General features: G+C 36.0%; 1 protein-coding gene across 2 annotated transcripts in view; it reads right to left on the bottom strand.

Annotated features, from left to right (window-relative positions):
- Positions 1 to 329: 329 nt before the first annotated feature.
- Positions 330 to 25157, bottom strand: part of LOC126971375 (protein prune homolog 2) — a 35948-nt gene continuing 11120 nt past the window's right edge. Inside the window, exons 5-11 of one of the 2 annotated variants that reach the window (XM_050817678.1) lie at positions 23858 to 23875; positions 22269 to 22405; positions 10633 to 10765; positions 9346 to 9479; positions 7284 to 7415; positions 4294 to 4380; positions 330 to 3896 (exon numbers count right to left, since the gene is read on the bottom strand). In XM_050817678.1, the coding sequence (XP_050673635.1) occupies positions 3776 to 3896; positions 4294 to 4380; positions 7284 to 7415; positions 9346 to 9479; positions 10633 to 10765; positions 22269 to 22405; positions 23858 to 23875 (762 nt within the window). In that variant the 3' untranslated portion in view covers positions 330 to 3775. The remainder of the gene's footprint in view (positions 3897 to 4293; positions 4381 to 7283; positions 7416 to 9345; positions 9480 to 10632; positions 10766 to 22268; positions 22406 to 23857; positions 23876 to 25157) is intronic. The other variant, XM_050817679.1, reaches the window with a different exon arrangement.

The following is a 25157-nucleotide window of genomic DNA, read 5'->3' as shown; positions in this document are numbered from 1 at the left end:
TTGCCCCGAAAGTCTAATTAATTTCATTTGTCAACATCTTTTGTATCAATGCGCATAATCAAAATACTATTTAGTTACTTCTGTTAGTTACCTTTGATTTTTCTTTTTGTTATTATTGTATTTGTGAAACATGTGTTAGGACGTGTCTATATTTATATTTTGTATCTCTTTCCTATATTGTTCAGTTCTTGTGATGTATATATATAGATAAATAAATAAACTGTTATTTACTACATAAGCTGGACACTTTTTAAATTTTACTCCCTTTAAGAGATGAAACTCCATACCTCTACCCTCCATAACATTATGAAAGTGATAAAGTTCTGACAGACTATTCACTGCGCATTTCCGACAATTTTATTACTGGTCTGGTGACTGGATCATAAAATATATTCGACATAAAAAATAAACCACAATTAAAATTAAATTACTTCTAAATAAACATAAATTTTACAGCTACGATATGGCAATACTCAGGTATAACATATTATTAAAAATAGGAAATTCTAAATAGGATTACAAAATATAATCTAAATTTATCTTAAAAATATCGATTTAAATTTGTCTAATGGAATGTGCTTTATTATCGATGTACATATTTAAGGGGCACATCACTACGATACGAGGCGATGCTCTAATTTTAATATATTTCAGAATTTTTGCTTTTATAATTTTGAAGCAGTTTATGGCAAATATTATTATTATGTATCTTACAATATATGAATAAATAATATTTATTATAAATATTTTTTTTTCTAAAGTGAAATCCCTCACTTTTGGAATTAATTAAATTAAATTTGTAACCAAAGTTTATTAAAGGTGCGGGAGTCGAACCCGCGACCTCGCGGGTTCCGTCCGAGTGCTCTTCCAACTGAGCTTACAAGAGAGAATTGTTTAGATCTGAAAGAGCAAACACTCAAGCCAATTTCCTAATATGCAATTATTATGGTTGAGCAGGCTATCAATTGTAATGTAGATCCTGTAGATGGAGCCACAATCTGAGAATTGGACAAGATTTATGAACCATGCGTCAAACGGTTGGCTCAGTTGGAAAGAGCGCTCGGAGGGAACCTCGGAGAGGTCGCGGGTTCGAGTCCCGAATCCATAAATTTTGGTTAGAAGTTTAATTTACATTTATTATATTAATACACGTGTCCGATCTCAATGAATAGAATAAAGCTCGATAATATTAAAAAATGCTAAACATGGTACGGACCCAAACATTGATAAAGAAATGGTTCATAATTCTCATACTTGACATAATTTGCAACGGAATATTCCGACCAATGCACTATGAGTTTAGAACGGCACTATCGACAAGAAAACAAACAACTTGTGGCAGTAAAAAATTATAAATGAAGTAATGAACGTTATGATAAATTTGTAAATTGTTTCTCAAACAAATGAACCTATCGAAATTATAATATAAAGTCATAAATATGGCTGTTTTCATTTCTGTAAAGTAATTGAGCAAATGTATTTAAATAAATTAAGACAGATAATACAGATTAATATAATACACAAAAAGTTGAACGAACAATTAACTCTATATGTTAATAAGCAAATATATGTATGTATGTACCTTAACAGAGCTTATGCAGTAATTCACGAACACACTTATAAACTATTACATCACACTTCTAATATCTACATAACACAGTGACACAGACAGACCGAAATACTTAAAAAATATCAAATTAAAAAAATATATAAAAATATTTGTGAATTTCAAATACCAGTCAATTTAAATGATTTAGTTGTGTACTATATTTTTATCATAATACGTGTAATAAAATATTTATGACGATGACGTCACGTCACTATTAGCTACTTAACAACTTTACAATAGGCTATTCTTTGATGTTTTAAATAAATTCGAGAATTTTTGTATAGATTCGGTAGCCGACTGGTTTATATATTTCCTCAATTAAATTCCAATTAACGCTAAGAATAATTGTTTTAAAGTTAAATAATAAATATTCGCGCCAAAAACGAGAGCCGCCATGCTCGTGACGTCATAATAACAAAGACAAGTAAACGTCAAAATTTGTGCAGTGCAATCCTCATTGATGATTCTAAAAATAAAAACGACCTTTCGTAGTCCGTATCGCTCATATGTTGCTAAAATCAAATTGTTGCTGCTATAGTGACCTCACAAAATGGCGGTCGGCGTTTTCGGTCACGTGACATTCAGTTTAACTAACATAACTATTATTTTAAATTTGAAAATATAGTTATTTGTTTGGTAAAAAACTTTATAAATAACATAATTTCATAATTTAAATTTGATAGATGAAACTGACCTATTATTATTTATCTTCAGTCTGTCTGTCTCGTCGTGTTGTAATAATACTTGTTCCCCTACCACACTAACATCTAAGCTGAAAATTGTAATTGTTGCACGACAGCGACATCTTGGCATTTTCTATAAACTACCTAGTTGCGGAATAGCGACATCTATGAGACGATTGTCAAAACTCGTATAAGTAATGCAAACTGGCTTGAGGCGGTATAGAAAATAGTTGAGAAAGTATACTCAAGTTATATATTAAGGTCATCTAGTGAGCGCACGTTAGATCTAGGTACCTAATATTAAGGTTAATACTGCATAACGAAAATTAATGTACAGATAAAAAATAATTTTGAAATTCTATAAGTAAATCGAACTCTTAGTAACTTAAATATATACATATATCGGATCTTTGTATTTTGTTATAAATTGTACTTAATTATATATAATGGCAATGTAATAACTTAAATTTAAAACTTTAGTCCACCAGAGCCCAGTAAATGATTGAGTTTCATCTCAGTAGATGAACTTACTTAAATCAACAACAATCATTGTACATAAAATCCGAAATATTTTTCTTAGCTTTTAAATGATAAAATGATTCGAAATATTTTAGTTTTTTGGATGTAACTTTAAGTTGGTTTAAGTATTTCAGTTATTTGGACTATGAGTAGCTGAAATTAACATTAATTTGAAAGTAGTTTACTAGCTATGAGGTCCAAATGGCTAACTTATTAAAAGTAGTTAAAATTATATTTCAATAGTTAAAATTAAATAATTTTAATGAAAATAAAAACAATAATATTATGTTGCTAGCGGTCAGCGAAATTTCTATTGACAAGAAAATTAAAATCAACTCTTTCAGAGTCTGATTTAAGTCGGTCGAAACTGAAATATTACTGGATTCAGGTCGAAGAGCACAAAAAAATTTAATACTTTTGGACATTCATATTAAAGCCAATATAAATATGATCGAATCTACATAACACAATTAATTTAAATACAACCTTAACAATTTTATTGTTGTTAAGCTGAAACCACACGGAGCGGCAAAAACAAGCTAATAATGTGATAAATCATGGAATGAAAATTGTATACATTAATATACCCAATTTTGTATAAAGTATACATGAAGAATGTAAATATTACACATGTTTACATTCTACATGTACTATATATACAAAATTATATTAATTAAAAAATTCCGGCGTGATATAGTGTGTAGAGCAATAGGTGATATGATAAGTGGCAAAATGTTGTAAAGCCCATATTATTAAATATAGCAGTCAAAGACACTGCAATTTTCTACGTTATATAAATAAACAATTTCGTAGAAAACATAGGAACTGTGCTTATAAAACACCGGTCAGGCGAGTGTTATAAGCGTGTGCGTGTATACACCGCTCCGTGTGGAGACAGCCTAAGGTAACCTACACGGTACTGATAAGCAAATACAAAGACAGCAGCGCCACCTGTTGTTGTGAGTTACCGTTTGTGCGAGTCGTAGTACTTCACGATGTCGGGGATGGCATTGGGCTCAACGGGAACCTGTTCCAACAACTCTCTCAGACTGTTGACGTAACTCAGCTTTCGGAAGAATTTCGAACTGAAAATATATTTTATTTTACAACAAGTGCTGACCCAGTAAACGTTCTTTTGCCACATAAATTAAGCCCCCACGACCGCTTATTGTATGAATTGTCATTTGTAATGATAATATTATATGTTATTGACTGAATTTTACAATTACACGCGTTTTAATCCTTTCAAAAGTGTTTTATTAAAAAAATACACATGTATTCAAATGTTGTGAGCTTTCTTGAGTGTAACTCTAGTCTCAGACTCTGTCTCGTGCCAGAATTTGGCGAGCCAACATATGCCGAGGATGCCTCGTGTATTGACGTGTTTTATTAACAGCTATAAAACTGTAAAAATACAGAGATGGATTGCCGTGTTCTTCAGAAATGTGATAAAGGGCTATCTACTTTACATGAGTAACTCACCTGACGAAAGGCTTGGTTATCACGACGAAAGACTTCAGCCAGAACGTTGGATGGACCAAGTACAGGTGCTTGAGATTCTTTCTTAGCCTGGAAATGTCATATTACATGTATAGGCAATGAATTGATTATAACAAACATAATTCAAACAAGTTTGTCTTCCACAGCTGTACACACACGGATTAAGAGAAGAATTTGTAACTCAACTACAGAGCTGAATAATATATATATATATATACCTAGTCATGCCATAAATACTGAAACAAAGAACTCCCGAATCCATTTTTAATATCGCTAAATATTGTACAATGTATTGGCGCCAAAATGAGAAAACTAAATGAACAATCATATTAAAATGACAGATTCAAAATTCAAATGTAATATTTTGTTTATTTTTAAATGTAACAGTATTTATGGCCAGTATACATAATCACCAACCAACCAATAAAAAGTTATAGGTAATCTAATATATAAAATTCTCGTGTCATGGTGTTAAACTTTGAACTCCTCCGAAACGGCTTGACCGATTCTCATGAAATTTTGTGTGCATATTGGGTAGATCTGAGAATCGGACAACATCTATTTTTCATCCCCCTAAATGTTAAGGGTGGTCCACACGAATATTTTTTTTATTTTTTTGACATTTTTTTTTAAATTTGTTTGATTATGAGTCAGAATTAAAAAATACATACAACTTCAAGTTTTCACCCATATACGATCAACAGTTACTTTTGTATCGCGATTTTAATATCGGCAATACATGGTTTGCTGGGCCAGCTAGTATATATACACTGGCCTTCAAAAGTAAGTATCACACATTTAAAATTGGGATAACGTTTTAAGTTCACAAGATATACTTTCGAAATAAAAAGGACTCCAAAGAGAATTTAATTTTGTAAGTACATAAAAACTTTATAGTCGGTAACCTTCTTTTAAGAATTGGCTGAAAAAAAACTTCAAAAACAAAACCATTCCTTTTTCAAAGTGGACGTTTCCGAATTACAATTTTACCATTCACATTTTTCTTTCTGTTTTAAATTTTTTTCAAGATCGATGGGTCTTGTTTTAAAAATTTATGCTAAAAAGCACATAACATTTATTTATCATGCCTCTTTCAGTTGAAGAATGTGCTAGGATCATGGCTTTTCTGGAACTAGGCATTCAACGCACTGCAAGAATGGTGGGTGTGACGGTACGAACGGTCCAGAAGGTAAAGCGAAGGTACGAAGAGACTGGACACCATCTGAGGAGACCTTGTAATGGCAGACCCAGGTGTACCAGTGCCCGAGAAGATCGTTATATTATTTCCACTGTGTTAAGAAATCGCCACCAAAATGCAGTTGAAGTCTAGCAACAGCTACTTCAGACCCGGAGGGACTACATTAGTGACAGTACAGTGAGAAGAAGACTTGCTGAAGCAAATTTGAAACCCCGAAGACCAGCGAGTGGCCCAATGCTCGAGAGACAGCATCGAGTAGCGAGACTGCGATACGCCCGTGAACACATGCAGTGGGATGAAGAAGAATGGTCAAGAATTTTGTTTGCAGATGAGTCTCGATTCTCCCTTTACACTTCTGATGGAAGGCGAAGTGTTTACAGGCGACCTGGTGAGCGATACTTTCAAGCCTGCATCTCAGAAAGAGTCCAATACGGTGGAGGCAGTGTACATGTATGGGCTGGCATATCTTCAGAAGGTCGCACAGACCTAGTAGCCATAAAAAATGGCACCCTCACTGGGCAAAGATATGCTCAAGAGATTCTCAATGAGAATGCAGGGCCGTATTTAGCAAATATGGGTGATGGGCTGATGCATGATAATGCCAGGCCACACACGGCTCATATCGTACAAGAGTATATTCAGGAGGTCGGTATCAGCGTGATGGCTTGGCCATCAAGAAGTCCTGATCTCAACCCGATTGAACACGCCTGGGATGAGCTTGGGAGACTAGTCAGAAATCGCAGACCACCACCAACTACCCTCAGGGCACTAAAGCAGGCCCTGGTAGAAGAATGGGAGAATATTCCCCAACATCGGCTCCGAAACCTAGTGTTCAGTATGCCAAACCGGCTCGAAGCTGTAATCAGAGCTCGAGGAGGCAATACCAGTTATTAAAAATTAAATAACATGTAATACATTTTAGTTGAATTTTTTTACACTAAACTAAAAATGTCTATTTTCATTGTTTAATCTTTTTTAAGTTAAAAATGTTACTAATGTATAATTTTAGTTTCTAAGAATTAAAGCCTATAAAATTTGCAACAAAACGTTTTTAGTCTTAAATCTCTACCTTCTATAGTTAAGAAAAAAAAATATTTGAAAAGTGTGATACTTACTTTTGCAGGCCAGTGTATATATATAACTATTGGTTGGTCGATTTTGTGGAAGATATTTTCAAGTAGGTAACTACGATGGCAGTCCCTTATTATAACATTATTTTATCTGCATACGAAGAGCGAGAGGCGCGTAAAATTCAATGTTAACAAGTTCAATAAGAGATCTATGCAACCACTTTGATTTAACCCCTATTACACCGTTGAAGTAGAATGCGACTAGAAAACTTTGAACTACGCCTGCGAACGAGTTTTCAGATTCAATTCGCAATTTCAGGCGGGGATTCGAATAACCTATATACTTTTTTTACAGCGCGCAACGTTCTGGTAGTGTGGAACGCGCGTAAACGAAAAGGTTATTTTTTTGAAATTCATACAGATACCACGCACCGAGCAATAAGAATGTGGCTGTCTGTTGAAAGTCTTTGCGCATGAAGGGATCGAAGAAAAACAAAGGAGTGTTGTAATCAAATTCAGTACAACATTACAACACTCGTTTGGATGACGTAATGGTTATTACGACATGGGTGTTTTAATGTTGGCTAACTGTTTCAGAATCTTAAATAGAGGATTTAAAGCATGGGTGTAGATAAAAACAATAACGACATTTCTCGGGTTGCTCAGAGCTGCATATCAGTATCTAGGAGCTAGAAGGTACGTACCTTCGGTCTATCAGCTTGTAACACTCGTGCAACCAGGCGAAGCTGGGCATGCGGCGCCGGCCCCCGCTGCCGTGCAGATAAACCAGGATGTACTCTTCCGTCACCAGGCGCTGCAAGCTCCAGATCACGTATCTACAACCAATTATACACGGTGAACTTAATGGGTATACTATGCTTTGAACCAGACATTCCATAGGTCAGGGGTGCTCAAACGGTCGATCGGGATCGACTGATCGATCCCGAGTGCTTTTTGAGTCGATCTCGAGAAAAAATCCGGTATGATAAACTAAAACCGGTAATTACGTAAGTACCATCTTATGAAAAGTATGCTCAGGACATGCAGTGTCATGCAGATTCAACATTAAGTCGCTCTTTAATTAAGCTTAGAACTTTAGAACGCGTTTGTTTTGTAAGAACCAATAAACTCGCAACTTTGAATAATAATTATGAGTTTTTTCATTGACATTTAAGAGCAGACTAAAGCTAAACTAATATCTATGTCATCGTGACACTCTACCTAGACGACAATCCTTCATCACACATACTTGAAGCTTCTCAGAGCCGATCGATCGTAGTCTAACAATTTTGAGGTAGATCGCCAGCAGTTCAAGCTTGAGCACCCTTGGTCATCTCTAATGACTATGTGAAGTCAGAAATGAATTAGCATTATATTTTAATACAATATTTAAAGTGCTAAGTTTTAGCGCAAAAACTATGATTGCCGCAACCCTTATCAGCTGTTTTTTTGAACTCTCTTTGACCTAAACCAGATGAAAAACGTAGATGTGACATAATATCGGACAATAGTAAAATGCCTACTATTCATTGCAACTGTGAGGCCATTTATCTTCTCATTTTTCCATGAAGACGAAGTTATTTTGTATGTGCATTTGCTTTAGCTGACATTGAAAATCATTCTAAATTTGTATTTACTGTAGTTATGTATTACCCAGTGAAGATAGTTAATTTTTAAATTAAGGCGCTATAGTCCTTAAAGGTAACATTTTTAAAAATCTACTTAAAATACTTCTACAAATACCACGGTTCCAATTTTTTGACATGTTTGTCTTCATTTCTTTATCTAAATTATCGCTGTTTCGAAAACACGATTACGAAATACACGGACACGATATCCATATTGCTGAAATTATAATTTTGTGCGGCGGCCATCTTGGACTTCAAAAATGATCACAAAATCGTTCTCTACACCCTCGAGAACCTCGGATACGATACCTATATTGTTGTTATCATAATTTTGTGCGGCGGCCCTCTTGGATTTCAAAAATGATCACAATCGTTCTCTGCACCCTCGAGAACCTCGGACACGATACCCCGATGTTGTGATCATAATTTTGCGCGGCGGCCATCTTGGAATTTAAAAAAAAAACCTGCACGATACAAGGCTAGTAGGGACGCCCGAGAGTAAAAAATACTCTCCCTCAATCGGTGTCAATCGCTCTCTCCCTTGAACAAAAACGTCTCAAATATCCGTGACGTTCTTTTTCAGAAAAAAAATTACCCTCATGCGCCTAAAGTAGTTTCACTTCAAAATGCAGAAAAAATATCACAGCATTTCGTACTCTTGCGCAACCGTTTTTATAAAATATAACGCGCTCCTTCCGGGGTGGGGTCGTTGACCCGCATAGCTCGGCTAGTGTCTCAGCCTCTCAACGCTATAGATAAATACGTTCGAGTGAGTTTTGCCTAAAGTGTTGGGAAAACCTCGCCTTAAGTAAATTTAGGCTTTGATTTCCGCGAGTGTTACACATTTAAATAAAACACGTTTAAAAGATTAAAACGCGTGTAATTGTAAATTACTGGGCAAATGAGACTTGACAACTTATGTCTCAAGATGACGAGCGCAGATGTAGTGCTGCTCAGAATTTTTGGGTTTTTCAATAATCCTGAGCGACACTGCATTATAACGGGCAGGGCGTATCAATTACCAACGACTGCACGTCCTGCTCGTCTCGTCCCTTATTTTCATAAAAAAATGTGAAAATAATAATACAGAAATTTGAATTTTCAGGTTGTATTTAATGGGCTATAGTGTGGTACTCACAGGAACAGGTTGTCCATCACGTAGCGGTAGTCCTGACGGCAGTTGTCCGGCAGGTGGCAGGCGCTGAACACGATGATGGCGGCCTCACCACAGTAGCCGCCGTGAGAGATTACGCGCTTGAACGGCTCAATCACCTGCCCGCGACCAACAGAAACACGTCATGCGACTTTCACTCATTGAGATTTTTTTTTTATGGAATAGGAGGACAAACGAGCGTACGGGTGACCTAGTGTTAAGTGATCACCGCCGCCCACATTCTCTTGCAACACCAGAGGAATCACAAGAGCGTTGCCGGCCTTTGTGGAAGGTATACGCGCTTTTTTTTAAGGTACCCATGTCGTATCGTCCCGGAAACACCGCACAAGGAAGCTCATTCCACAGCTTCCATAGTACGAGGAAGAAAGCTCCTTGAAAACCGCACTGTGGAGGACGGCCACACATCCAGTTGGTGGGGATGATATCCTAACTTCTGGCGTGTCGTGCGAAGGAATATTTAGTGTATTAACACTTAAAAGGCATAAAAGGCATTTATTTTCTCAAAATTGTTTCCTTTAGAATTCTTTTTGATGTCATTTCTAATATACTAGATACTACTACCGCTTCGGAAACAAATGGCGGTCTGAGAGAGAAGAAGTGGCGCAGAAACTCTCCCAGCATTCTTTTTTTGCGCTCTTTTTAATAAAAATATACAATATGGTACTGTCATTGCTATTGCTATAAAATAATCATAATTTAGTCCCTGGCTGTCCGATCACTTAGATATTCAGCTGTGGAGTAATACGATTTACCACAGAGTTTTACCATTTTTTTTAATAAAACATTTAAATTTATTTATAGATAATGCCTGAACAGTGGCTGGGACTTTATTATAAAAGTGTATACATTTACCCTTAAAGCTATTTAGGTATCTTATGAAGCCTACTAGAATAAGTCACAAGCAATCCCTTAGTGTTATAATAATGAAAATCACTATTAAAAGCAAAAAGGTGAAGATTTTTGTGACTTGGAACAGCTAATCGAAAGCCAAAAAGAAGGATGTTCAGTTGATGATAATTGATACACATGCCCATTACAATGCAGTGCCGCTCAGGATTCTGGAAAAACCCAAAGATTCTTAGCGGCACTACAATTGCGCTCGTCACCTTGAGACATAAGATGTTAATTTCATAAGCCCAGGAATTTCACTAGCTACGGCGCCCTTCAGACCGAAACATAGTAATGTTTACACATTACTGCTTCACGGCAGAAATAGGCGCCGTTGTGGTACCCATAGACTGTTAACAATACCTTCATGTCGCAGGTGCCCTGGCCGGTGGAGTGCCTCACGTGCAGCCAAGAGCGCTCGTCACGCAACTCGTCGGCCAGCGAGTACTCCGCGATCTGTTCGCTCGCCTCGCTCACTGTCGCCGTCGACTTCGACCTGCCGGTACACCCCATACACATCATTTACTTGCAAGCTCATTTTACACGGTATATAAGGAGGAGTTGTCCCTCCTTATAAGCGAGTTTTTCATTTAAGGCGAAGTGTAAACAGAAAACACACAAACAAGGTGTTTTAGACAAGTTTTGTGGTGAAAATATAGCATTTGGAGCTATGAACACTACTTTATCCTGTTACACATAACCTTAAGTCTTACTTGTAGGTTGCTAATGCTTGCTGTTGGTTAAAGTTAATACTCCAGAGCTATTATGAAATCCCAGTTTTCTTTGCAGTTAAACAAATTTTTCTCGGCACGCTGCATTTGTTTAGTATACTACTCTCATAAAAGTTGTTCTTATAGCTTTTAATTTTTTTATGCCGGTACATTTATTCAGATTAGTAATCAATAATGAGGATTGCAAGAAATTAAACTGTTTGCACCTGTTAAAATGTTACATTTTCGACGCAAGAATTTTGAAAATATTGGCTTTGTAACCTAGGATTCGTGAACTCAAATCGCTCAAGGTCGCCGGCAGTTAGTGTCGCCTTAAGTTTAGAACTCAACACACGCAAGGTGTTTACTTGTCTAAAGTACAGCTAAAAAAAGAAATAAGAAAAATATATCTACTACAGTAATTATCCACACACACACATACATACTACATACACCCTCACACAGACACCAGACACGCACACACACATATGTTTTATTTGTAAAGTTTATATTCTAACCCCTATATTCATAATAGTCTACTAACTTAAAGCATTCAAATATTTTTATTCAAAATAGGATGTGAAATCACTTATTGAAAGTCAAAAAAAAACTACCACCCATTCCAAAGTGAATGCCTCAGGCCTGAGAAGAATGGGCGCAACAAACTCAGCGGGCTTTTTATTTTCATCAAAAATATGTTTTAACAATTAAAGTAACATTGTACAATTAAACTTATTATTTAATAGCCTGAGGGCGGTCGCTCCATTCCCAATCTGTGGTATCATTAAGAAAGTCATTTATGTTATAGTAACCTTTACCACACAAACGTTTTTTAACAATTCTTTGGAATAACGTAACACCTTTGTTTTGAACATTTTCTGGGATCTTGTTGTAAAAGCATATACATCGCCCCACAAAAGACTTACTAACTCGAATAAGCCGAGTAGTAGGCATCATCAGTTTATGTCTGTTCCTGGTGTTAACATTATGGTTATGACAGTTTCTGGCAAATTCACTTATGTGCCTATGAACATACATTACATTATCAAGAATATATTGAGAAGCAACAGTCAAGATGTTAATTTCTTTGAATTTTGCTCTCAATGATTCTTTAGGACCTAGGTTATAAATAGCGCGAATAGCCCTCTTCTGCAGCACAAATATTGTATTAATATCAGCAGGGTTGCCCCATAGCAATATACCATAGGACATAATACTATGGAAATAACTAAAGTATACTAGTCGCGCCGTATCTATGTCAGTTAATTGTCTAATTTTTTTAACCGCGTATGCTGCAGAACTAAGTCTGTTCGCCAATCCTTCAATATGGGGGCCACATTGTAATTTGGAATCTAGAGTTATGCCAAGAAATATAGCAGATTCCACCGGTTCTATCACCTCTCCGTTTAACAAAACATTATCATTTACATTTTTGACATTTGGTACGGTAAATTTAATGAATTTAGTTTTCTTGCTATTTAACAATAGGTTATTAGCGCTAAACCAGTACACGATGTCAGATAAAATATCGTTCACTTCGTCATACATAGCTTGGTTTCTTTTCACTTTGAAAATCAGTAAATTGTCGTCCGCAAACAATACTACCTTATGTTTTTTCTCTATATGATTAGGAAGATCATTTATATAGATAAGGAAGAGGAACGGTCCAAGAATAGACCCTCGTGGTACCCCCATACTGAGAGGAGTCCCAGGAGATCTCCTGCCATTCACGTCGACCCTCTGAATTCTATTGTTTAGATATGAAGTCAGAAGATCGAGCGAAGTTCCTTTTATGTCATAGTGGTATAGCTTCCTGACCAGCGTTGAATGTTGAACACAATCAAAAAGCCTTAGATAAATCACAGAAGATGCCAAATGCATTCTGCGATTCTTCCCAGGCATCCTAAATATTCTTGATTCAGATCAAAATGAAAAGAGTATATTAAAAATTATACAGAATAGATACGCCAATTAAAAGGAATACTATTAACAGTACAATAAGTATGTGACAAAGTAGTTTAAGACAAAAACGAAAAATACTAGAAAAACTTACAAGAAAAAATTAAATAGAAAGAAAAGAAGAAATCGTATCCATATTGAGTAACTGAAACGGTGAGTAGGTTGTGTGGTGTGAGTAGTGTGAGTGAATGTGAGTAGTGTGAGTGAATGTGAGTAGTGTGAGTGAATGTGAGTGGTGTGAGTGAATGTGAGTGTTCGAATATAATGTTTAAATTACGATGTGAGACTAATAATTTATCCTGAATATAGTGATGATTAACTCCTGCAATTTAAACAGTTTAATATCAGTTTTTTGAACCTCAGACGTGATAAGTTGAAAATGTCGACGGAAGAAAATTTCTTATTATATATGTCAGGAATTCGAAATAGAGGTGAATATTTAAGATACTTAGAAGAAGCAAAGGGAATGTTAAATAAATTAGTATGCCTAGTACGTAATGTTGGTACCTGGAATGATATTTTATTTAAGATATCTGGACAGTCAAATTTATTATGTAATATATCATAAAGGAGTAAAATATCAATTACATCTCTTCTATCTTCCAAGGTTTCGATTTTATGACAATTACAGGCTTCTTTGTAGTCTATAGGAATGAATTGAGATTTAAAATTCAATTTTTTTATAAATATCTTTTGTATTTTTTCAAGGCGGTCAATATAACATTGATATGTAGGCCTACAGATAGGACTTGCGAATTCAAGGATGCTTCGCACGTAAGCATAATATAGCACTTTTAGGCACAAGATGTCATTGAAAGGTTCGCAAGTGCGAAGAATAAACCCTAGATTTTTATAAGCCTTCTGTGTTATTATTTCGATGTGGTTATTATGGGTTAGTTTGCTATCATGGATCACACCTAAATCCCTTATTTGAGTAATTTTTGGAATAATTTCGTTATTTAAAGTATAATCAAATTTTATGTTATTATGCTTTCGTGAAAATGTAATAATTTGACATTTAGCAATATTAACTGTTATTTTATTTATTTTATAATATTGTGATAGTCTATTTAAGTCATCTTGTAACATAAAGCAATCGTCTATTTGTGAAATCTTTTTATAAATCTTTTTGTCGTCAGCATACAGCAAGAAGTTTGAACTATCAAAACAATTACTGATGTCATATAAATATATATTGTGTAACAAAGGACCCAGGTGCGATCCCTGAGGTACACCAGAAGTCACCTCAACAAAGTCTGATCTAAAACCACCGAGGACGACGGCCTGACAGCAATTTCTTATAAACGATTCTGTCCATCTAAGAAGGTTCCCTCTGATTCCACTGCGTAAAGCTTCTTTAATAGTATACTGTGGTTGACTCTATCAAAAGCCTTTTCAAAATCTGTGTATATTACATCTATTTGTGATCTATCATTCATGTCGCACTTAACGGTATGAGTGAACTCAAGCAAGTTAGTAAGGACACTACGAGATTTAATAAAACCGTGTTGGTTGATAGGGATGCATTGTAGGCAATTTCTATAAATATGATCATATACAATTTTTTCTAACATTTTACCAAATACACTGGCCTTCAAAAGTAAGTATCACACTTTTAAAATTGGGATAACGTTTTAAGTTCACAAGATATACTTTCGAAATAAAAAGGACTACAAAGAGAATTTAATTTTGTACATAAAAACTTTATAGTCGGTAACCTTCTTTTAAGAATTGTCTGAAAAAAAACCTCAAAAACAAAACTATACTTTTTTCAAAGTGGACGTTTCCGAATTACAATTTTACCATTCACATTTTTCTTTCTGTTTTAATTTTTTTTCAAGATCGATGGGTCTTGTTTTAAAAATTTATGCTAAAAAGCACATAACATTTATTTATCATGCCTCTTTCAGTTGAAGAATGTACTAGGATCATGGCTTTTCTGGAACTAGGCATCAGTATGCGTCGCACTGCAAGAATGGTGGGTGTGACGATACGAACGGTCCAGAAGGTAAAGCGAAGGTACGAAGAGACTGGACACCATCTGAGGAGACCTTGTAATGGCAGACCCAGGTGTACCAGTGCCCGAGAAGATCGTTATATTATTTCCACTGTGTTAAGAAATCGCCACCAAAATGCAGTTGAAGTCCAGCAACAGCTACTTCAGACCCGGAAGGACTAAATTAGTGACAGTACAGTGAGAAGAAGACTTGCTGAAGCAAATTTGAAACCCCGAAGACCAGCAAGTGGCCCAAAACTCAAGAGACAGCATCGAGTAGCGAGACTGCGATACGCCCGTGAACACATGCAGTGGGATGAAGAAGAATGGTCAAGAATTTTGTTTGCAGATGAGTCTCGATTCTCCCTTTACACTTCTGATGGAAGGCGAAGTGTTTACAGGCGACCTGGTGAGCGATACCTTCAAGCCTGCATCTCAGAAAGAGTCCAATACGGTGGAGGCAGTGTACATGTATGGGCTGGCATATCTTCAGAAGGTCGCACAGAGCTAGTAGCCATAGAAAATGGCACCCTCACTGGGCAAAGATATGCTAAAGAGATTCTAAATGAGTATGCAGGGCCGTATTTAGCAAATATGAGTGATGGATCGATGCTGATGCATGATAATGCCCGGCCACACACGGCTCATATCGTACAAGAGTATATTCAGGAGGTCGGTATCAGCGTGATGGCTTGGCCATCAAGAAGTCCTGATCTCAACCCGATTGAACACGCCTGGGATGAGCTTGGGAGGCTAGTCAGAAATCGCAGAACACCACCTACTACCCTCAGGGCACTAAAGCAGGCCCTGGTAGAAGAATGGGAGAATAATCCCCAACATCGGCTCCGAAACCTAGTGTTCAGTATGCCAAACCGGCTCGAAGCTGTAATCAGAGATCTAGGAGGCAATACCAGTTATTAAAAATTAAATAACACGTAATACATTATAGTTGAATTTTTTTACACTAAACTAAAAATGTCTATTTTCATTGTTTTATCTTTTTTAAGTTAAAAATGTTACTAACATATAATTTTAGTTTCTAAGAATTAAAGCCTATAAAATTTGCAACAAAACGTTTTTAATCTTAAATCTCTACCTTCTATAGTTAAGAAAAAAATTTAATTTGAAAAGTGTGATACTTACTTTTGCAGGCCAGTGTATATTCAAAATGGAGATACCTCTATAGTTACTAATATTTGTTTTTGATTCCTTTTTATGTATTGGTACTATTCGGGCTTCCTTCCAACATCTAGGGAAGGTCCCTTCATTAATGGAGCGCTTAAAGAGTGTTAGTAGCGGAGGTAATAGGCCCGATTCACATTTCTTTATAAAAATAGCTGGTATACCGTCAGTACCAGCGCCCTTCCGGATATCCAATTTACTAAACCACCTCCTAATCATCTTTCATCGATCTCAATTGTGTGAAGATTTTCGGAAATATTTGATTCCTCGTTCAGGGTCTCATCATTTAGGTCACTAGGCTGGAATACACTTTTAAAGTATTCATTAAATGCATTGCAGATATCATGTCCATTCGTAAGTAAACTACTTCCGTAGTACATGTTGTGAGGAATACCAGAATCAGTGCGTTTATTTTTAATAAATTTCCAGAATTCTTTAGGCGAAGTTTTGATATCACTCTGACAACGATTCATATATTTTGTATATGATTCGATTTGCAACCTCTTTACTCGGGCTCTCAGCAAGGAGAACATGGCATAGTCTCCTGGATTTTTAAACTTTTTCCACCTAGTGTGAACTTTGTACTTCTCTTTTATTGAATTAATTAGAGCTGGAGTATACCATTTCGGGTATTGATGACGTGAGGAGATTTTTATAACAGGTATATGAGATTCTATGAGCGAATGAATAATTCTGTAAAAATTATCCACGGCATCTTCAACGGAGCCATTTAGGATGTCGGACCAGTTTTTTTTTTTTTTTTTTTTTTAATTTATCGTCTCATAGTCACCCTTAAAAATTTCTTTATCACGCAAAAATGTGGTTGTAGGGCTTTCATAAAAAGGTCTTTTACGACGATAACCAGGGGACTATGAAAGTGGTCAATATTTACAAGTGAATCGCTACATATGTTACACTGTAAGTAAATATTTGATAAGACAAGATCAAGAATGTTACCACAGCTATTTTTGTTGAAATTATTTTGTTTTAATCCCATCAGATTGTAAGTATTTAGTAAACTCAATACCGATTCTAATAATTCTGAGTTACAGTATTTTGTAATGCTGTAACTATTATCATTACCATACCATGAAATGAAAGAAAAATTAAAATCTCCTAAAATTAAAATAAAATCTCTAAAATTAAAATATCAGCAGTTTTTTTCATCTCTAGAGATTTAAAAGTTTTAATTATTTCTCCAGGGCTAACAAAACTAAAATTGAAACTTTGTTGACATCCTATAACATTTTCCAGAAGAAGTGACTCAGCAACACTGGTGGAGGAGACAAGAGTGTTTGTGATAGAAACTGGAATCGCAGAAAAAAATCTCAAAAGCAGTAGCAACTTCCTACTGAGATTGAATTGCTAATTCTCACTCTGTCTTCTTCTATTGACCTAAGTCAGAATGAAAACACTCCTAAGCGGCTGTTTAAAGTTAGCGGAGCATTATGAATAAGGGGGTTAGTAGCTTAGTGTAGTAATTGTAAATTTGATACCTCATTCTGGTTTGTTAAATCATGTTACTACTTTTTACCTATTTACTGCTATCTACCTACTACTGTTACCTATAACTAGCTGATGCCTGCGACTTCGTCGGCGTAGATAAAGGGTTTTTTAGCAATAAGCAAGTTTTGTATTGAGGATTATCTCATGTCCAATTCCAGTTTCGGTTCCCGTTTTCGATCCTGTTCCCAAAATATTATATGAATCTTATTTCGAGGAAGATAGCTATGGCAAACTAATCCTACTATTCAGCTCATCGACGTGAATTTCAGTTTTTCACAAATCCCACGGGATACATGGATTTTTTCCGGGATAAAATGTAGCGTACGACCTTTCCCAACCTCAAGTCTATCACTGTATCAAATTTCATAAAAATCGGTTCAGTAGCTCCGGTGTAAAAGCGTAACAAACAAACTTACATTCACATTTATAGTATTAGTAGGTATCCCTACTAATCTTGTATACAAATTATGACGCTGTAAATTCGATGAAAATAAAGAAATAAGTAGTACAGAAGTGTTTTATTCAGTAACATCTTATACAGAAATGTAACTTTAGTTGCCCGCTGATAAGATTAAGGGACTACGCGCACTTATTCAGCTCCATTCGCGTTTCGCTGAACGATTTTGGTCACACTTATACAGCTCTGCTTCTATCAGCCGCGTACGGCGTCGTAAGGATGAAAATAATAACTTTAAATTACGTCTGCACTCTTTAATCTTTGCGTGCATAATGATTACGTCAAATCAATGCAGGCAATCAATGCCGCATTCGACGGCGAACAGCGCTGTACGCGGCGGAACAGCGCCGAACGCATTCGCATAATAAAAACACATTTATCCTCATTTTATGCTGGTTTGCCGCGAAATCAGAATGGACGCGGAAAGCTGAATCGACGCGTACACGTCTCCATACAAAATTGTTGTTTTCTATGGACAAAAGCTGAAAAGAGCTGAATAAGTGCGCGTAGTCCCTTACTTTAAGTCGTTCTTAGTTCATAGCTGCATTGGTATCACAATACAATAACCAATTAGTTTACGTACAAGTGGATTGTACCACTTTTACTTATATATTGAGTACCTAGTCAGGGCTACTCAGCTTGCTGCTTGCCTCAAAATAGTATAGGGTCATTCATGGCAATTTCCTACTCATCTCAGGTGGTGCGTAAGACGACTTTTGTCTTTGCTACCAGGGACTAAAGGCGAGTTTTTCATCCAGGGGGGAAAAATATATCTTATCTCTCTAGCTCAAAAAATGTGCCTTTGCTCTATAAAACCAGTAAGCAAGTGTCGGCTTTGTTCACTCAGTGAGAACAGTAGATTTTACAAGGAGTACACAAAACGAACCATTTTTTATAATATATATATATAAAATGGTTTTATGGACGAGTTATAAACTAGCTGCTTTTCATTTCGATTGCGAGGAAATAAAACAGTAGTATAACATGGACATTTTTAACAATTTTAGCAAATTTGAAGAAATTAATAAACACACGAAAAAACAGACCAGTTTCCCACCGCTGTTTTTTTTAATCTTACGACATTGATATTAGGCTTGGGCTCCAGACCTATACAGCCTACTATTAAATTAATTTTGTAATATATATATTTTTCAATTAATTAAATAACCTACTGTATATTAATTAAAATTTTAATATCTTTTATGTCTTAAAAAACACATGAGGCAAATAAATTAAAGTAAATATTCTCTGAACTTTTTATTGTGTTTGGCTGTATGGCTCATTTTCTTTGCCTTAATATAGACAAATTTATTTGTAGATACTTTTGTGCACTGCACAAAAATCGATTTTGTGCAGCCTATATCGTGCACAAATAAGCAATTTCAGAGCATGAGAAGTGAATAAAATATTACTATAACTTTTGAATCTAAGACTTACTTACTATTTTGTACATTAAAGCATAATTAAAGATTTTTATTCTTAAAGCTAAAACCGCACTGTAGAGAAACGCCACACATAAAAATGGTATGTATGATATCCTAATTTGAGATGTGCGAAGGTGGAATTCGGCGGTAGAAATCAGGTGAAACAGCTTAGGAGCACTACGCCTGATAAATTCGGTAGAAGATCTAGCTATTCATAGAGCACTGGATCTCGAGTATTCCAGCTCAGCGTTGCACAAGGTCAAACAGGAGATTATATGGGGGTGCGCTAGACCAGATATGACAGCAATACTCCATATGTTGCCAGACCTGCGCTTTGTAGAGCGTTAGAATGTGGGCCGACTTGAAGTATTGCCGTGCCGTGTAAAAAAATATAAACCTACTACCGCGACATAGCATGTCATTTTCTTGATTGAAATTGAAAAAAAAAGTTTTATTAATGATTGTGATGGATGGATATGATATGGAAATTTTCGCAAAAGTCGTCTGAAACACAACTTTCATACAACCTTCCTAACCTCTTAACCAAATCTGTAATAGATTTTCATACAAATCTTCGAACTGGTTAACAAAATTAGTTTGTATTACGGGAAAAGTAGTAGCTTGGCGCTCGCTGTTGGGATTGAAAAAGAGCCGTTTGCCCATTTTAAGATAACGTCCGTACATTGAGTGAGAAAAGTTTACTTATCCCACGCAAATTATACTTGGCACACGCAAATTTCGAAATATCAAAATAGAATAATTAAAGTTGACGCGCCTGACAGTTTAATAAAATAAATAGAATTATAATGTGGAGCGGAAGAAGAGGAGACCTCCTAGTCATGACCAATGTGGCACAGCACCGATAGGACAGAACCAGTTCCTGCGTCCCGTAATCCCAGCGACGTATATCTACGTCTCTCGCTTTCACCACACCACCAAGGCCTCGGTTGTTCAGTACTTGGTGGAGAAGACAAGTTTCCGGTTGGGGGTCGAAAAGTTGGTGACTTTAGTCTTTATCAAACAGTAGACTTCAACTCTTTTGTTGTTCGCGTCCCGACAGAACATATATCGACCTTCCTGGACGTGCAGCTGTGGCCGAAGGGGGTCGTGTTCCGCAAGTATCGCGGACGTCGCCGACCGCCGGAGGCTACCGAACCCGCGCCTCACAGCGCACAAACCACAACGCACAAACAACAAAGCACAAAAGCGAAGTTGAACACACGAGCGAAGCAAGTGCGGTCATTCGCTTGAGTCTTGTCTTATTGCACAAAATACTAATGTAATGGATAAACATGCAACTTTTTTGCCCATGAATGAACGTTTCTCAATAGTTTCACAAAAGTACGAAATGCTCCTATTTCCGAGAAGGTATAATAATAATTCTTTATTTTAATCTTTATTTTATTTTAAGATAACGTCCGTGCATTGAGTGAGAAAAGTTTACTTGCCGCACGCAAAACGTCAAAACAGAATAATTAAAGTTGACGCGCCTGACAGTTTAATTAAATAAATAAATAAAATTTAAGTTATAAAAGTTAAAAAACGAATATGGAGTAATAATACTAATAATAATACATAAATAATTGATTTTTGTAATGCAAAACAGTATGCGCAACTGTGCGACGTTGTCAATTGCCAATAAAAGCGAAGTTTTTTTTTCTTTATTGATTAAGGGGTTTTTATACGTATGTACATGTCAGCCCCATTATAATCTAAGTACATTGAAAAGACAAAAGAAAATCAAAATTCTTAACTTAACAAACTAAAAATAAGTTAATAAAACCAATAACAAGTTAAGACTTATGGATTCAAACAGACACTATGAAGGCACTCGCTTCGCACGTGCGGTCATTCGCTTGTCTTGTCTTGTTGCACAGCACACACTGGTCGCACAAAATACTAATGTAATGAATTAACATGCAACTTTTTTGCTCATGAATGAACGTTTCTCAATAGTGTCACAAAAGTACGAAATGCTCCACTTTCCGAGAAGATATAATAACAAGTCTAACTAATAAAATTCTATATTAAATGTATCAAGTACTCCTACTTATTGGTATCAAGTATACCTTAAGTACTATGAAGTTACATTTTTTTTAATGAAAATAAGGGACGAGACGAGCAGGACGTTCAGCTGATGGCAATTGATACGCCGTGCCCAGAGCGGCACTACAACTGCGCTTTACCTTGAGACATACGATATTAAGTCTCATTTACCGAGTAATTTCACTAGCTACGGCGCCCTTCAGACCGAAACACAGTAATGCTTACACATTACTGCTTCCCGGCAGAAATAGGCGCCGTTGTGGTACCCAAAATCTAGCCGGCATCCTGTGCAAAGGAGCCTCCCACTAGTTTCGTAATAATACGAAATGGAGGTTTAATAACAAGTCTGTGTAATAAAACCTCTATATTAACAGCTGTATCACTTGATACTTGAAGGAAGGGGGCTGCTGAAAATCAGCGCTGTGTTGATATTATTCCAATGCAGCATGACGCTCAGTCAGTTCCTTTTAATAACAATAACTGCTACACAGTACTTTTAAATTAAGATAATCACTATAATATTATGCATACATTTGTTTCTATTTTTTTATCATTTGAATATTTTTATGCTATAAGTTTTTAATTATTTTTTTCTCTCTAAGTCTTTTTTAGTAGTATTATTCTGTGTGGTTTGTGTTTGTTATTAATAAAGTTTTCATTCATTCATTCATTCAAGGAGTACTTAGTCCACGTATGAAGTTACATGTCCGCTTACTTGCCTTTTAGTATCCTCGCATTCACTGGTAGGCTCCTGGGCGTCTAGAGGCTCTGGTGGCGGAGGTTCGTCTTCTGTGTTCATAGAGCACCCGCTCACGCTGTCCAAACTGCACTCATCGTCTTCATCATCTAATGGAGGCTGGTGATAGTAATAATAATAATACTAATAATATTGACACACTTTTACACAAATTATCTTGCCCCAAGTTAAGCATATTTAGCCTGTGTTATGGGTTACAAGACAATGATATATTTAATACAATATACTTACTTAAACATACATAAATTCATATAAACATACATAAATACATTTAAACATCCATGACTCTGAAACAAACATCCATATTCATCATAAAAATGCTTGCACCTATCGGGATTCGAACCCGGGACCTCTAGCTTTGTAGGTAGGATCGCTAACCACTCGGCTATACAGGTCGTCGTGATGACAAGCAAAAGTAGCACTTATTTTTTGCTGAATATAAAATGAATTCACTATTACAATATATAACTTTGTAACCTCATTTATAATATATGTGATTACAAACTTATTTGTGCAGTTAGGTGTATCTATAACTAGACAGAAATTACAAAATATTTTGGTTTTCCCTCCATGATACAATTAATACTAATTGTATTCTAAATTTGAAGCTAATATGTCTTCTCAGTGCCTTACACTTTTGATGATCGGTCATTCAGTGAGTGAGAAAACTAAGAAACTTTGACTAGTTATAAAAATTTTAAAACTACTGGTTCAAATTGAATGAAATTTTGAATTAAATGAGTTAAAGTAGTACAAACTGCCTATTGTGTGACAATTATGTCGCTCTCTTGAATTTATTTAAATCTTCAATATAATCAGGAAAATTTGAACTTTTACGACCGCCCACACGAGCTCAAACGAATTGAACCCGGAAAATTGGAGTAAACCGGCATCTAAAAAGTCCGCGCTACCAAATGTCCATCAATTATACTTTTTTTTTATTCTTTTTTTTATGGAAAAAGAGGACAAACGAGCGTGCGGGTAACCCGGTGTTAAGTGGAATCACAGGAGTGTTGCCGGCTTTTAAGGAAGGTGTATGCGCTATTTTTGAAGGTACCCATGTCATATCGTCCCAGAAACAACGCACAAGGAAGCTCAATCCATAGCTTTGCTTTACTTCATCGACAATTGGTATTTAATGTAAAAAATTGATTAGATAACTTGTGTATCATTGTAAGTATATAAGTAAAACTAAGGTAAAGTTATAAGTAACATGCGTATTTTTAAGCCAAAATTATTTTACCAAGAGCATGTATATTTATTTCAGAGTAAATGAAATAATAAAAGTGCTGTATGTAATCACCGATCATTACCGTTAAAACTTGAATATTCATTATCATCGTAAAAATACTCATCACTTAGTACTTGGTGGCTTATCTCAACATAACGTTGGCTAAATTGTGGTAATAAGTAATATGTACATACACTGTCAAAATGACAGCTGTTTTACTATTGCGCTTATCTCAAAGTCATATTATATACATCCCCCTAATATACGCACAGAGTCTTAGAATCGTCCGTCTGAAGTTGAAATTACTATCGAATACTTACATTTGCGATCCCGTTAGGCTGCATGAAAATCAAACACTTCTAAATCAACACAATGTAATAAGACGGCCATTTGAGCCCAAAATATTTATATTAACATGCCGATAAATAAATACCTGTTACTTTTAATCGCTGCTTGTGATAACCAGGCCATTGTGCCCTAACGAATTCTGCTTTTATAATATCTAATACATCTATCTATTCACCTGAACATTGGCAATTTATTGCTGCACTTATGGGAATGTTATAGGCAACGACAAAGTCAAAAAAAGATCCCATCTTTGTCTTAAGAACACACATTCTAACATTTTTATATGGACCCTTCCATTCGAGCGAATTCTAAGAGCTCATTCCACAGCTTGATTGTACGTGGTCGCTTCTATGCTCACTCAGTGAGAAATAATATTAATATAACGTTTGTTTTTAAGACTAACTATTTTTTTGTAAAACATTAAAGAAAAATTAAAGTATTATTCCTAAGTTTTAAACCGCACCATAGAAGAACGCCACACAACCAGATGGTGGGGATTAAATCCTAATTTGTAAGCGTCGTGCGAAGGTGAAAGACAGGAATCGAATCAAACAGCGCTTCGGAACAATCCTCGTGATAAATGTGGTAGAAGACATACAATGAAGTAAGGTCTTTACGCAATGCCAAGTGATCTAGCCGTTCACTCTGAGCACTGGGTTCCCGACAATTCAAGCAGCTCTGCAATGCAATGCACGGGGTAAAATGGATCGAGCTGAAACTGGAGTGCACCAGACCAGAGATGACAGCAATGCTCCATATGTGGCCGGACCTGCGCTTTGTAGAGCGCTAGAATGCGGGCCTGCTTGAAGTATTGTCGTGGTCTATTAATTACTCCCAGCTTCTTGGAAGCCAATTTGGCTTTGCCCTCCAGATGGCCACGGAATTGGCAATCGCTCGAACATGGTAATACTCTGTTTGTGAGAGCCTCTAAGAGGCTGTTTTACTGTTGCGCTTATTTCAAAGTTTGTGTCTTGATGTGACCTACGCTTTATTGTGCCTGATATAATACCTAATCGGGTTTTGAGGATAGTGAAAAAGGTCAAATAACTCACATTTCTCAACACGCATACAATAGCTTGACACAGTAATAATAAACATGACGATTGCAAGCGTGTGGGAACGCGGAAGCTGGCTGTGAATTGTCGCAACGGAAAATAAACAATACGGCGTTCTACATAACAATGTTGATATTTGAGACCTGAGTTTGCAATCACGTATTCGTTTTAAATCAAATTAAAACTGGCCAAACGAAATAAGAGAAAAAAGGCTTTA

The sequence above is a fragment of the Leptidea sinapis genome, chromosome 23 (genome assembly GCF_905404315.1).
Source record: "Leptidea sinapis chromosome 23, ilLepSina1.1, whole genome shotgun sequence".
NCBI classification, from domain to species: Eukaryota; Metazoa; Arthropoda; class Insecta; order Lepidoptera; family Pieridae; genus Leptidea; species Leptidea sinapis.
This window is presented reverse-complemented; position numbering and strand designations above follow the sequence as displayed.